Source organism: Lipotes vexillifer, unplaced genomic scaffold (assembly GCF_000442215.2).
Source record: "Lipotes vexillifer unplaced genomic scaffold, Lipotes_vexillifer_v1.1 scaffold19, whole genome shotgun sequence".
Lineage (NCBI taxonomy): Eukaryota > Metazoa > Chordata > Mammalia > Artiodactyla > Lipotidae > Lipotes > Lipotes vexillifer.
This window is the reverse complement of record NW_006793856.1, coordinates 367,662-382,304: the sequence shown is the minus strand read 5'-3', so window position 1 is coordinate 382,304 and position 14,643 is coordinate 367,662. Positions and strand designations below refer to the sequence as shown.

Below are 14,643 nucleotides of genomic sequence, written 5' to 3'. Positions count from 1 at the left end.
TATGCAGCAGGAGTAAACTGACTAACCTACAAAAACAGGTTGGTTAACAGCCATTTCATTGTCTTCATCAATTTTTGTTTGTTTGTTTTTAGGGTGTAAAGCATTTTCCAAAATTTATGGAGGCTTTTCTGTGCTGACTCTTTCATAGGTCCTGCAGAATGTGTCTGCCTTTTTCTAGAGAGGAAGGAGTATATTGGCATACCTGCATCACTTTAAAGATTTTGTTATGAATGTTAACTTTCTTACCTTGCTGCTCTTTGTTTTTCTCATTTTCAGGTAGCTTGTTTCATTTTGGTGTCAAGTACCCAGCTATATCAGATTTCATTTGTATTTCCTGTGTTCCTTCCCCCCTCCCCCGTTTTTTTGTTTGTTGGTTGATTTTTTTAAATTTTATTTTGCTGAGCAATTATAATGTTAACTAAACCAGTGTTAATATTTTTAACTGTCAGGAGATGGGGGAGTAGCCCTAGATCATTCATATAATGGGGGTTCGTTTAGGGGTGCCCACATAACAAAATTAGCCCTTCAGAAGTCACATAAAATATTGACTTTTGAATTAGGTTTTAAATTGGCCATTATTTTAACTTTCAACACCATTAAATCTTTTAAATAAATCGCATAAATTTATGTGTGCTTTATCTTTTTAACAGCATTTTATTGAATCTTAGAAGCTACCAGTTGTAAAATGTGCTGTTATTTTATGTATCGCTAAAAAAACTTGCTGCCAATTAAGTTATGAATTGCATCAATTATAAAGCACATTATGAATAGAAATGTTAGCATGTGGGGGGAAATGTGCCTTAGAAGTGATTAAATATGGTGATTTGTTTTCATTTCATGTCTTAAACCACAGGCAGGGGAATTGGTAACTAGTATATAATTTGTTTCTATACTAGTTGATTTAAATACTCAGATTTTTAATCATGGCTTGCCCAGTTTTCCTTAATTGTTTTTAAGATTAGTTAAGAGAATGGTATGATGGAGAATTAACTGGGAGGAAGAGTATTAAATTATCAACTAGTATTCTTGTTTCGTTTTGTTTTTAACTAGGCCTTACAAATAATGTTTTTGCATTTTCTTTATGTTGCCCTCAAATAGGTGTGTGCTCACATTGTCCAGGCTATTCGCATGGAAGCCACCAGAGTTCGTGAAGAATGGGAACATGCCATATCAAGCAAAGAAAATGCCAATTCGCAGCCCAACGATGAAGATGCCTCCTCCGATGCCTACTGCTTTGAGCTGCTCTCCATGGTGTTAGCCTTGAGTGGCTCCAACGTGGGCCGGCAGTATCTGGCCCAGCAGCTGACTCTGCTCCAGGACCTCTTTTCACTGCTCCACACCGCCTCTCCACGCGTCCAGAGACAGGTGACTGATCACACCACTTACCTGTAGGCTTATTTTGTTACTTGAAACATTGTTAAAAATTACTCTAGCAAAGAGAATAAGGGGTCTTTTGTTTGGTTATTTTTTGTTGTTATGTTTTGGTTTTTGGATTGTATTTTAACCCCATGTTTTTTCTTTTTGACTTACTGTAATGAGAATATGGAAGAACAAAGTATGTTCCATTTTGGTAATGTCTTATTGTGATAAAAGGGTATTCTGCTACTGAATATCTTATTCATGAGGTATATAATGTATATAATGACCAAGTAAGAGGCGTTCTTTTTCTTGCTGCCCTGGAGTGGTAGTTACCACTTGAGAAATTAAATCATGTTTAAATCATTTCTCTGTCCTTCTCAAAGCTTTTGAAGTCATAGAACAGCAGCTAGACTCATTAAAAAAGATGAAAACTTTGAAACACCGATCTTTTGTTTTTTAATTTTTATTTTATATTGGTGTATAGTTGATTAACAATGTTGTGTTAGTTTCAGGTATACAGCAAAGTGATTCAGTTATACGTATATACGTTCCCTATTCTTTTTCAAGTTCTTTTCCCATTTAGATGATTATAGAATATTGAGGAGAGTTCCCTGTGCTGTACAGTAGGTTCTTGTTAGTTATCTGTTTTAAATATAGCAGTGTGTACATGTCAATCCCAAATCTTTAAATAGGATTCTTTTATTTTTCGTACCAGGTGACCTCCTTACTAAGACGAGTTTTGCCTGAAGTCACCCCTAATCGTCTGGCCAGCATTATAGGAGTGAAATCCCTCCCCCCAGCAGATATCAGTGATATTATTCATTCAACAGAGAAAGGAGATTGGAATAAGCTAGGTATCTTGGACATGTTTCTAGGATGCATTGCCAAAGCACTCACAGTACAGCTAAAAGCCAAAGGAACCACCATCACAGGAACAGCTGGTACCTCCGTGGGCAAAGGAGTTACAACAGTTACCCTTCCAATGATTTTCAATTCCAGGTTGGTCATTGCATATGTTTTGGTACAAAAATAGAACAGAGTAAGCTACTGTTTGAAGAACTCAGACCTTTCAAATTTCCTCTTATTTGCTTATTTACCAGAAATAGAAGCCATAAATGACTGGCCCATGTATGAAAGAGAATGCTGTGTATAATAAAAGTGTCTTTTCAAATTATGGAGGAGGGACTTCCCAGGTGGTCCAGTGGTTTAAGGCTCCGCCTTCCAATGCAGGGGGCGTGGGTTCTATCCCTGGTCTGGGAAGTAAGATCCCACATGCTGTGCAGTGCAGCCAAAAAGTTTTAAAAACTAAAAAAATAAAATTAGTGGGGAAAGGAAAATCTGCTGAGTATATGATGTTAGAGTACTTCCCAAATACAAAAGAAAAAGAAACCAAACTGTAGGCCCTCACACCATTACAAAATAAACTTGAGATCAATTAAAGGTTTGTATATTTTTGTTTTTACACTCTAGTAGGACAAATTATAGAAGAATATTTTTGTAACCTTCAATTTGGGAAGACGTCCTTAAATAAAACACAGAACCCAAAAGTAACAGGGGAAAGGGCTCAGAGATTTGACTACATAAAAGTGAAAAGTAATTGATAGACAATACTTTTAAAATACAAATAACTGACTTGGAAAAAAATATTTAACACTTATATAGTAGGCAGTGAATTATTAGTCATAATATTAGAAGAATGACTATAAATCAATGAAAACAAAAGACAAACAACTGATACAAAAATAAATGCCGAGAGTAGTCACTTCAGAGAAGAAAAGTTACAAATGCCAATAAGTAAATGAAAAGATACCTCACTGGTATTCAGAGAAATGTAGATGAAAACAATAGTAAAATATCTTTGCATTGGCATAATTATGAAGAAATAGACAGTTTTTATGACATCTAATGTAAATTGCCATAACCTTTTTGGATGTCAGTTTGATAACATATCACTGTATTTAAAATGTGCATATCCTTTGACCTACCAATTCTACTTCTGTAGAACTGTCTCTCTCAAACATGTTCATACATGTGCAGAAGGATATATATACAGGGCTGTTTGTTATAGAATTGTGTGTAACAGCAGAAGATGAGAGACATCTGGAATAATGCTAGTCAAAGAGCCAATTCATAACATTAAGCAAATAGCACTGGAATGTAAGTAAGTATATGGCTTCCTTCATCTGGATAGTCTTCCTAGGGGAAAAAAATGTGAGCTGAACTAAAGAGTAGTACAGTAAGTCCCCTACAGACAAATGAGTTCCATTCCAAGAGTGCGTTTGTAAGTCCAGTTTGTTCGTTAAGTCCAACAAGGTTAGCCTAGGTCCCCAACTAACACAAGCGGCTATATAGTACTGTACTGTAATAGGTTTACAATACTTTTCACACAAATAATACATAAAAAACAAACAAACACAAAAAAATAAGCATTTTTAATCTTACTGGGTACAGTACCCTGAAAAGTACAGTAGTCCAGTATAACAGCTGGCAGGCCTACAGGGCCTGGCATCGGGGGAACAGACAAGAAGAGTTACCAACAGGAGGAGGGAGAGGAGGTGGGAGGTGGTAGAGCTGAAGGATCGTCAGCAACAGGAGACGGAGGGCAAGCTGCAGTTTCACTCACGCCTGACGCTGATGGCACAGGTTCTGGTTCCTTGCTATAACCAGATGCACGTTTGCATCTCTCAGAGTTTGTCACTTGAAGGCTTGTATGTAGGGGACTTGCTGTATGCTCAGTGATATAGTTGACATATTCTGGTGCAAGGTCTTATCTTTATGTGGACTGGTAACAAATAGTTTGTGGTCTATTGATATAGTTTGAATAGTACTGTTCTAAAAGATGCATACAAAAATAATATGTAAACAGTGAAGTATTTGAAAGGGAACACATATCAGAATCGCTACTCCCTTGGGGTTGAAGAGATGGATTACGAATAATGTTGTCATTAATTTTCTTTTAAAATGTCCTGACTGGTTGAATCATTTTAAAAATTAAAATGCTGCATGCTGAAATAACAGTTTTCATCTTATTCATTTGTAACTCTCACTGATTGGTTTACAAAAACGCTGACTTTTCTCGTAGTTATATCCGACGAGGTGAGAGTCATTGGTGGATGAAGGGCTCAACTCCTACCCAGATCTCAGAGATCATCATTAAACTCGTTAAGGATATGGCGGCAGTAAGTTCCCATCCTCCTGATCCTTATGTCAGTGAAGTACAGTAGGAACCTGATTAGCAAAACGAGTAGCATAATCATTCTGCTGAATTGAGAGAACATTCGTGTTATTTTGCTTTGCTTACAAGGTCCATTTAGTAGGTTCACTATCACACGATCTGTCTTTCCAGCTGGTGATAAATTTGCCCTTTGTGTAAACTATGTTCATTTCAAGCTTCCCAATTAATTTACTTGAGAATTATTACATAAGTCTTCCAAGACTTTAAAACTTAAAAAAAAAAAAAAGTATACTCTTTGAACTCTAAAAAAACAGCCTGAGCCCAAGAGCCTAAAGGAACAAAAGGGCTTTTCAGAGCAAAGGTTTCTCGCTGTCTTTTAGTTCTCACAGTTTATGAACGTCCTGTACTGCTGTCTTTAGGTGTTGCTTTTGCAGGGAGATCCCGGAGTGCGGGATCTCAGAGTGCCTGGTTCTCACTGGTTGCTCCATGTTAGTTTCCTCACATTCCATTGTATTTCCAGGAGTTCAGCCCGAGGAGGGCAGGACACTGTGGATGATAGGTTCCTGAGAGGTAGAGTAGACGGCAAGCATTTTGGAAGAGGAGGAATTGGAATGTGAACTGTCCCTTTAAAGATTGATAGCGTGTGGATATGAGACGAGTAAGGATACTCTGGGGAAATATGAAGTTCTGTCACTTTTCCCAACAGTGTGGACATTTCCTCAATCAGAGAAATGGAGAATTTTTTCCATTCTCAAATAGGCTTTCTGAGTAAATAGGCTTTTCATTGGATGAAAATATTTATGAAGGATGTTTAGGAACACTGAAACTCTTCTAGGAGTAACATGTTGGTGTTCAGTAAAAATCACGTTAGCAAATTAAGGTAGTTGTAATTTGAACCCATTTATGCTCTCAGGTTCCAGTGATACTCATCTGAAGCACTTAGCTTAGCTGTATGAGCTCCGTGTCAAATAACAGGGTTTCATGATCAGAATTTCTCAGTCATAGACAACCTAGTATTTGTTATGTTTTTATCTACATGTAAGATGAAATGCCCTTGAACTCTGTAAGAGAAGAGCATTGAGAACTTAAATTTTTATTTCCTTTTCTTTTGAATTATCAAAATAGTAAGTAGAAGTTGAATTGTTCATATAGTTGTGAAGGATTTTTATATTAAAGTATGCCCCTTGATCTAAGATTCCACTAGCAAATAAATTTTCCTTTTTGGTGAGAGATGTTCAGAGAACAGAATCTGCTCCTTTGATTATACCTCTCTGGTTGTTTATTAAATTATTCTGTCCTGCTCATTAGGGTCATTTGTCAGAAGCGTGGTCCCGAGTGACAAAAAATGCCATTGCAGAAACCATCATTGCCTTGACCAAGATGGAGGAAGAATTTAGATCTCCAGTGAGATGTATTGCAACAACTAGGGTAGGTTTCCTTTCATTTGGTCTATATTGTTGCATGTTCTTTTTCAGTAATAGATTTGAACAAATTTAAATCAATAAACCAGCTTAATTTACTTTTCTAAAAAATTTATTTTATTGAAGTATAGTTGATTTATAATGTTGTGTTAATTCCTATTGTACAGCAAAGTGATTCAGTTGTCTATCTGTCTATCTATATCTATATCTATATCTATATCTATATATATATACATTCTTTTTCATATTCTTTTCCATTATGGTTCATCCCAGGACATTGAATGTAGTTCCCTGTGCTATACAGTAGGACCTTGTTGTTTGTCAGTTCTCTGTATAATAGTTTGTATCTGCTAATCTCAAACTACCAATCCATCCCTCCCCTACCCACCTCACTCTTTTTTCTTACCAAATATTGTATTTATTGAAAAAGTATGAAGGGCTTTTTTGAATTATAAGCTAAGCCTGGTAATTTTTAATGTTCACTGTTGTGTGTTCTTTATCACTTGTTTTTGTTATTATTTAGGGAGCTAAGGATATACTCATTAAAAAAAGCTAAATTACCTATATGTCAGTGTACTGTCTTTCTGTTGATGTGTTTACTGTTAATTTTAGTGTCAGCGTGACGTTGTGATAGACTGAAGGTCCTTTAAAGACAAGGCCCCTGCCTACTCCTTCTGTAGTAACTCAGTTGTCCTAAAATAGAGTCCTGTAGTCTACTTACTGAATGTGTAGGCCTTCCTTTTCAAAAGCAGAAAGTGTGTGCCCAGGGCACAATGGGGCAGAATCTCTTAGGAAGTGAGATTGCATCCTTCAGATGAGATGCAATCTATTGTAAATTTTAATCTACCAAATTGTATGTCCCATATACTTCCAAAAGAGATTTGAGATTTCCTTGAAGCAGGGCAGTTGGGACAGCATTAGGAAGAAGTCAAAGCTGGTAGAAATTGCTTAAGTTAATCCTCAGAAGTCAGAAAAAGAAGATACATTTTATCTCCCTTGGGTAGAAAAAGCCAGTTTATGCCATGTTGCCAGTGACTGTGACTCTGAAGCAGCTGCTCTGACAGTCACCTTTCCCACCACGTATACGCTGCTCTCGTTCTTCAGTCGGCTCTCCCCTTTCTCCTTGCATAACTTTTTCTTCTGGCTTCTCTTTTCCTGTCTTATTTCCCCCTTACTCTTCATGTCCAGTGAAACCCACAGGCACGTCTCAGAGTTGAGACAGTTAAGTATTATTTTCTATTTTTCAGTAGTGAAGAAATATATTATTCTATGTAAAAATGAGGCTTGCTCTTTAAGCCTCAGAAAGTTTTAAAGTATTTTTGAGGGCAATTTTCTAACGCTTGTGAGACGTTTACTTATTTCTGACAAAGTGCACCCAGCATAGTGCTAGACTGTTAGAGGCATAGAGATTTCCTTGGAATTTAATGCCTCAGGCAGATATTAGATGGAAAATGTGTAGAAGGATATGTAAATTTATGTATTGATATGTTGTTTACATATCAGAATAATAAAGGTTAATTTTATATGTCAGGTAGACAACAGAATGGTTCATCAGAGCAACAGTCATTTACTCAGTATGTATTTGAGTGCCTACTCTGTGCATGGCACACACAGTAGAGGGCATGGGTACCTGGTACCACACCAGGAAGACTTGAGTGCCACTGGGGATCTACATCTTTTCAAGTCCAGCCAGACTTCACTGAGCTGTGGCGGTGGGTGCTCTGTAAGGCGTAACCCCACGCTCTGTAGTGTAACAACAGCCTTTCCCTTCGGCAGCTCTGGCTTGCTCTGGCGTCGCTGTGTGTTCTCGACCAGGACCACGTGGATCGCCTCTCCTCAGGGAGGTGGATGGGAAAGGACGGGCAACAAAAACAAATGGTAAGATCAGTTACTTTCTAAAAGTTTAGCTTGTTTTTCTTTACAGTAAGCTTTGGCTTAGCTTTAAAAAAAAGGACTCTAGGGGCTTCCCTGGTGGCACAGTGGTTGAGAGTCCGCCTGCCGATGCAGGGGACACGGGTTCATGCCCCGGTCCGGGAGGATCCCACATGCCACGGAGCAGCTGGGCCCGTGGGCCGTGGCCGCTGAGCCTGCACGTCCAGAGCCTGTGCTCCGCCACGGGAGAGGCTGCAACAGTGAGAGGCCCGCGTATCGCAAAAAAAAAAAAAAAAAAAAAAAAAACTCTTAGTGGAAAATATAGGAAGAAAACTCACCCAAAAAAAAAAAAAAAAAAAAGGACTCTACGTGTCAAAATACACAGTTAGTGGAACTCTTGAAAAATTGTGTCACACTGCCCAAGTTCATCTCACAAGTCTATTTCACTTAGGGTTCCCTCTTCATAGTATATTAGGGGATTTCATTACATACAAAAACTCTTCCCTTCTCTGAGTCATGTTTGCATCATATCAGAGTTTGGTTTTAGCCAGACTCTGATTCTATATCTAGATTTTGTACTAAAATGTAATCGGTTTTATGATAAGAAGGAAATAAAGTAGTAAGAGAACAACATGATATACCATTTATTCACAGATGTACTTAAAGTGGGTTTGATAAGTATCCCTCAATTCACTGGAAGGAAAAACTTTATACAGGCCCTTTCAGCATTCTCTTTTTAACATCCAAGTTTCAAAAATGCATTATTTATTCATTTAGCATACAGAATGTTTGAATATAATGGGAGAAATTTTCTTAAGTCGCTAAGAAAAGTATACATGTTTATTTTGTTAATCATTGAATGCCCATAGCGCATTTAATCATTGATTTGGGGATTTTGAGGGCTTTTTTTTAATATGTATAAATTTATTTTATTTATTTATTTTTGGCTGCGTTGGGTCTTCGTTGCGGTGCGCAGGCTTCTCACTGCAGTGACTTCTCTTGTTGCGGAGCACGGGCTCTAGGTGTGCGGGCTTCGGTAGTTGTGTGGCACGCGGGCTTCGTTGCTCTGCGGCATGCGGGATCTCCCCGGACCAGGGCTCGAACCCATGTCTGCTGCATTGGCAGGCGGGCTCTTAACCACTGCGCCACCACCAGGGAAGCCCAAGAGCTTTTTATAGTTAAGTACACTTGCCATAATTCTGTTTAATGTTCAGATTTTAAATTCTTATTCGAGTTCAGAGTAACAGTCTGTTCCTGTTGTAAATAAATCACGTTCAATTTGTATGCGTATTTAAGACTTTCTGGTTAATCTTTTGTAACGTATGGAAATGTCCTGTTCTAGCCTATGTGTGATAACCATGATGACGGTGAAACTGCAGCAATCATTTTGTGCAACGTATGTGGAAACTTATGTACTGACTGTGACAGATTCCTTCATCTTCATCGGCGAACCAAAACCCATCAAAGACAGGTGAAAATTTCTGCATTTACATGCAGAATGGTATCTGTAACATAAAATATATTCAGTAAGAAATAAATGTGGGAAGGAGACTTGGCGTAATGGGAGAAAAATGAACCTTGGAATCAAAGACCCTGGTGGAGTTTCCAGCTGTCTCATTTACCAGCTGTGTAAATCAAGCATGTTGTTTAACCTCTGAGACTGGGTTTCCACATTTATTAAAATGGGGCTGTTGTGAAGATTAAAGAGAAGACTAGAAATATCTGGAATTTCTTAGAGTGCTTAATGAATAAAAGCCGTTTTCATTATTGAATAATTAAAATTTATACTTCTTTCAGAGTGATATATTTTCCCCTTTTCTTTAATGATACAATAGGTCTTCAAAGAAGAAGAAGAAGCTATAAAGGTTGACCTTCATGAAGGTTGTGGTAGAACCAAATTGTTCTGGTTGATGGCACTAGCAGATTCTAAAACCATGAAGGCAATGGTGGAATTCCGAGAACACACAGGTAAAAGGATTTAAGAGTGAACCGTGCCTGACAAATAGATCGAACCATCCCTACTGATTACGATTAAACTAGATGTTAGTTTAATTTAATTATTTAATGTGAATAATTTTGAGTGTTTTCTATTAAGTGATGATGAGATCATTGATCACTGTCTGTATTTTTATATTTACTAGACAGTGTTCAGTGTTCTATTGTAGAACATTAGATTACAAGTCAGGAAAGTTGGTTTGCCATGAACTAGCTGTGTGACCTTGGGCAAGTCATTTTATCTCCAAAATATGCATTTTTCATTTTAATTGTTTTTCTAAAGTCTGGTGTATTCCCAGCTTAAAGGTACATTGAATCTTACAGATTCTCAATTTTCAGCACCTCTGTAGTCTCCCGTTTACCTGACACAAATTTCTGATTTTGGTGTTAGATGTAAATCTGACAAATTTAAATATGAATAACTTTTCATGCTGCAAGAGCATGGTCTTTTCTTTTCTCACAGCTGATTTTTTTTTTCTCCTATTTTCCCTCCATACCATATTACATTAATGAATGTTCTAGTGTTTGAACCATCATTGTATTTATGACCTAAACTATCCTTTTTAAAAAACATTTTCTGTAAATATTGCTAAGTTCACTTATCATATTTAAAATTTTGTACCTGTGTTTTAAAATGAGCTTGGTCTGTGTTTTTCAAATCTTGTTCTTTTTCCTTTTGTTCTTTGTTTTATTGATTCCATTCCTCCTTTAACTATTTCAAACATATTTAAATTCCTTTTCAAATGTTTCTATTATCTTTAGTTCCCTGGGTGGGAATTCTTCTGTTATTCACGTTTCATATTCTCTGCTGATAGGTTTTCTCCTATACCTTGTAATGTTGTCATTGGGAAAGGTACCTAATGATTTCCCTTTCTTCTATGTATCTTTATTTAATTTTTGTTGTTATATTTTGTCTGGCATTGTGCTTTTGTAATGAGGGAGCTTACCATAGCTGCTCGAACTGCTGTCTTGACTAGAAGCCTAGTCTGTTTCTGTGTACTGAAGAAGTATAAATAAATCAGTTAATAATTTATTTGGCTTCAGGTAGCTCTTTAGTCTCTTATCCTTTTTTGTGTGTGATTATTTACTTTATAATTAGGGCAGCTTACAACCCTCCAGCTGCAAAAACTGCCAGGCTGATTTCTCAGTGATAGCAACTGATTCATATCCCTGCTTGCTTGATTTGTTTTCTTCAGTTAGTTATATTAAAATATGAAGAAAACATATACTTAAGGAGGATTTTTCTTTTCTGCTTGAACCTAGGTAAACCCACCACAAGTAGCTCGGAAGCATGCCGTTTCTGTGGTTCCAGGAGTGGAACAGAGTTGTCTGCTGTTGGCAGTGTTTGTTCTGATGCAGATTGCCAGGTGCGTGTATAGTTAGTTAGGCCATCATGTAAGGAGTAGCATGTGTTCCCTCATGACACCTTCACTTCATATAAATAGGACTCTGAGTTCAGCATCACTTTTGTTTTCTAAATTAGTGTATTGCCCATGTCAAGAGTTAAATGCTTTATCAAAGCTGGAGAATGGATCAGTTAAAGCTCTCAAACCCAAATCAGTCTCTTTTGTGTGTTTCCCAACTACCACCATCATATATATTTAACATTTACTTCTGTGCTAGAAGCAGATAAAAATCTGTGGGCTGCCTTTCCTTTGCTTGTTACACATTTTATTCACTTGTTTCCTTAAAGTTGTTTATGCATGAACATCTGTACACATTCCATGCTATCCAAATATTTTTGATTCCTCAATTTAGTTAACAAGAATTTGGATGGTGTCCAGATAGTGAAGGATACCTGTATTTTTTTTAATCCCCATTTTGGTGAGAGGTAGGTGGTGATTGGATGATTATATGTCAGCAATTGTTTTTGCTTCATGGCTATGCATGATAACAAATAGATTAAAATTGCAGCTCACCTTTTAATCAGCATTCCCTTTAATGTGGAGTGAAATTTTTTTAAATCACATTAGACTTTGTTAATAATCCTAAGTTATATGCAAACACAGAATAAAAATAACTACTTTGTGGTTACTTAGCCTTATATCTATTTCCTGTGGGAAAGTACCTTGGAAAATTAATATAATGGATGTAATTACCAGGATGTGTGCCTTTTTTGATATTTTCTGTGCCGTTGTAATTCATCTTTAACAGGAATATGCTAAGGTAGCCTGTAGCAAGACGCATCCTTGTGGCCATCCATGCGGAGGTGTTAAAAACGAAGAGCGCTGTCTGCCCTGTCTACACGGCTGTGATAAAAATGCCGCGACCCTGAAGCAGGACGCTGATGACATGTGCATGATCTGTTTCACAGAAGCACTTTCCGCAGCACCGGCCATTCAGGTTGTCTCCGCTTTTAATGTGTTAAGTGTGCCTAGATTTTTCAATAGGAAATATAAATATACATGTCAAATAAACAAACGACTGAATCTTTCTTATACCATTGGGAGAAAATATCCCACTAATATCCACCAGTTTATTACAGAGCAAATGCTGTCTCTTTATGTTATGTCTCCATTTTGTGCAGTGAGCTTTAATCTGTGATTTGTGTGAGCCTGTATAATCAATTGAATGTATAAAATGTTCATAAGGGAGAAAAAAAATAATTAGATTATCCAGTAGCTTCTCTCTTCTTAATTTCCAGAATCCAGCATGGCCTTTTATAGCATTATGTAATTGATCTATGCATGATGATACATACCTCTATATATAATATATATATACATATATCTATAATGTTAGTAATATTATAGAAGTTACAATTTGCTAAATAAGTTTTTTTTAACATTTACTGGTTGTTTGTTTATATTTCCAGTTCTTGTGATTCCAAGACAAATAAATATTCTCAAAAATAAATTTTAAATCTTTAAATCAGTAGTTTCCTCTTCTTCCTGTGAGATACAGAATTGAATAATTTCACATTTCTCCCTAGCCCAGCTTACTCTCTATAAGGTGGCGTTAATACATGAATGGTAAAAATTGGGAGAAGCTGAAGATCTAGTTCATAATGTCACATGAATAATAGAGACGTGCCGAAGTTTCAGCGTACCTGAATTTCTAGATTTTTCTCTTACCTGCCCTAAGTAGCACCTTACATTGACTAATCTGCCAGTTACTCGTGTTTCTTGTTATTACATTTGCTTATATCCTTCTCTTTTCTTTATTTAAGCTGGATTGTAGTCACATATTCCACTTACAGTGCTGTCGACGAGTTTTGGAAAACAGATGGCTTGGTCCAAGGATAACATTTGGATTTATATCTTGTCCCATTTGCAAGGTATGGAAAGAATCAGAAATTATCTGCTTTCTATTAATTTTCATCTTTGTCTTCATCTTTCATCTTTGAAAATAAACATGGCAGCATCTCTCAGTGTCCTTCTTAGTCTACTTTTTACCACCAGGCCCCATCAGTTTCTGCTCTCTTCACCCAGGTAGTACCTGAGAATAAGATCTTTCTATTATACTACATTTCAAGACATTAATTGTCCATTACAAGCTGATTAAATTAAACTGTTGCATCAGAAAATTCATTTAGATATCATCGTGCATTGAAGGGCACGCATCACTGCTTTCAGACCCCCTGAGAGTTCAGTCCATGTGACTTGTCAGTGGGTGACTACCAAAAAGAAGAATGAGCCTGTGGTGCTTGTAGGTACTGATACTTGCCGTGAAAGAGTGAAACCTGAACTTTTTAAAGTGCCATTAGGGCAGATTCTTTAGAGCTCAGGTAAAATAAGAAGAAAATTCTTGACATTTTGACATGTCTCTGCAAAGATAGTAACCAAAGCAGCAGGTTATTTTGGCAAGCTAATAATGTTTAACAAAAAACTTTTGTTTAAGAATGTACTGCCAGACTGGTGTTTAGGGTATAACGTGGACTTAGCACAGTCCTTGCTTAGACTGAGCAATATTCAAAAAGATGATAGGATTTTCTCTCCCTTCTCATTTGTTGCCACAAAGAAAAGTCACATTCAGGAAATGATAGATGAAAGTGATATAGAAAATACTACTTGTTCATTTCTATTATCTAACATTCTGCCCCACCCCCAAGGAACCAAAAACACACACAGAGGGATATTTGTGGCAGCAGGGTAACCTTTTATTCCCAGAACAGCTAAGGCAGCAAGAGATATGTTTCATACTCAGGAATAAGAAGCTAATCCAATGGAATTTTCGTGTTCTGTGCCCCACTTGCTGCCACTTTCCCTGCTCTTGGGAAACTATAGGCTTGTGAGGACTTTACAGGATTATTTTTAAATGGCATTTTATTTAGGAAATGTTTGCTTATCTCCTGTCCTAGCACGGTGCTTGGCACTTAGGTGAATACTAAGTGTTTGTTGAAATTAATAAATAAATGATTCTGTTAAATAATGTTCATTTTTCAAAATTTCAGAACAAAATAAATCATATCGTGTTAAAAGACCTGCTTGATCCTATAAAAGAGCTCTATGAGGATGTCAGAAGAAAAGCCCTAATGAGATTGGAATATGAAGGTCTGCATAAGAGCGAAGCTATCACAACCCCTGGTGTGAGATTTTATAATGACCCCGCTGGCTATGCCATGAATAGATATGCATATTATGTCTGCTACAAATGCAGAAAGGTATGCTGTTAATCATACTACGAATTATTAAGATTACCTGTGTGATTAAGAAGTTGAATAGTATTGTGATGTCTAATTATTCTAACGTTTTAAGTCTAAAGTTAAAAATGAGAAAGTTTGGTGCTGTGCTTCAAGTAGAATTTATTTCCTTCATTTGTTTGGGGCGCTTTTTTTTTAACATGTACAGACTATTTCCAAAACGAACATGAGGTGTTTCC

General features: G+C 36.9%; 1 protein-coding gene across 1 annotated transcript in view; it reads left to right on the top strand.

Moving 5' to 3' along the window:
• The window catches only part of MYCBP2 (MYC binding protein 2), a 280,943-nt gene that overhangs the window by 260,614 nt on the left and 5,686 nt on the right, over positions 1–14,643 (top strand). The window contains exons 69-80 of the mRNA XM_007466789.1: positions 1–38; positions 1,099–1,365; positions 2,075–2,358; positions 4,442–4,538; positions 5,843–5,962; positions 7,732–7,833; positions 9,170–9,298; positions 9,663–9,795; positions 11,086–11,189; positions 11,977–12,165; positions 12,992–13,099; positions 14,216–14,425. The exon at positions 1–38 is cut by the window's left edge and continues 58 nt beyond it. Of these exons, the coding sequence (XP_007466851.1) occupies positions 1–38; positions 1,099–1,365; positions 2,075–2,358; positions 4,442–4,538; positions 5,843–5,962; positions 7,732–7,833; positions 9,170–9,298; positions 9,663–9,795; positions 11,086–11,189; positions 11,977–12,165; positions 12,992–13,099; positions 14,216–14,425 (1,781 nt within the window). The remainder of the gene's footprint in view (positions 39–1,098; positions 1,366–2,074; positions 2,359–4,441; positions 4,539–5,842; positions 5,963–7,731; positions 7,834–9,169; positions 9,299–9,662; positions 9,796–11,085; positions 11,190–11,976; positions 12,166–12,991; positions 13,100–14,215; positions 14,426–14,643) is intronic.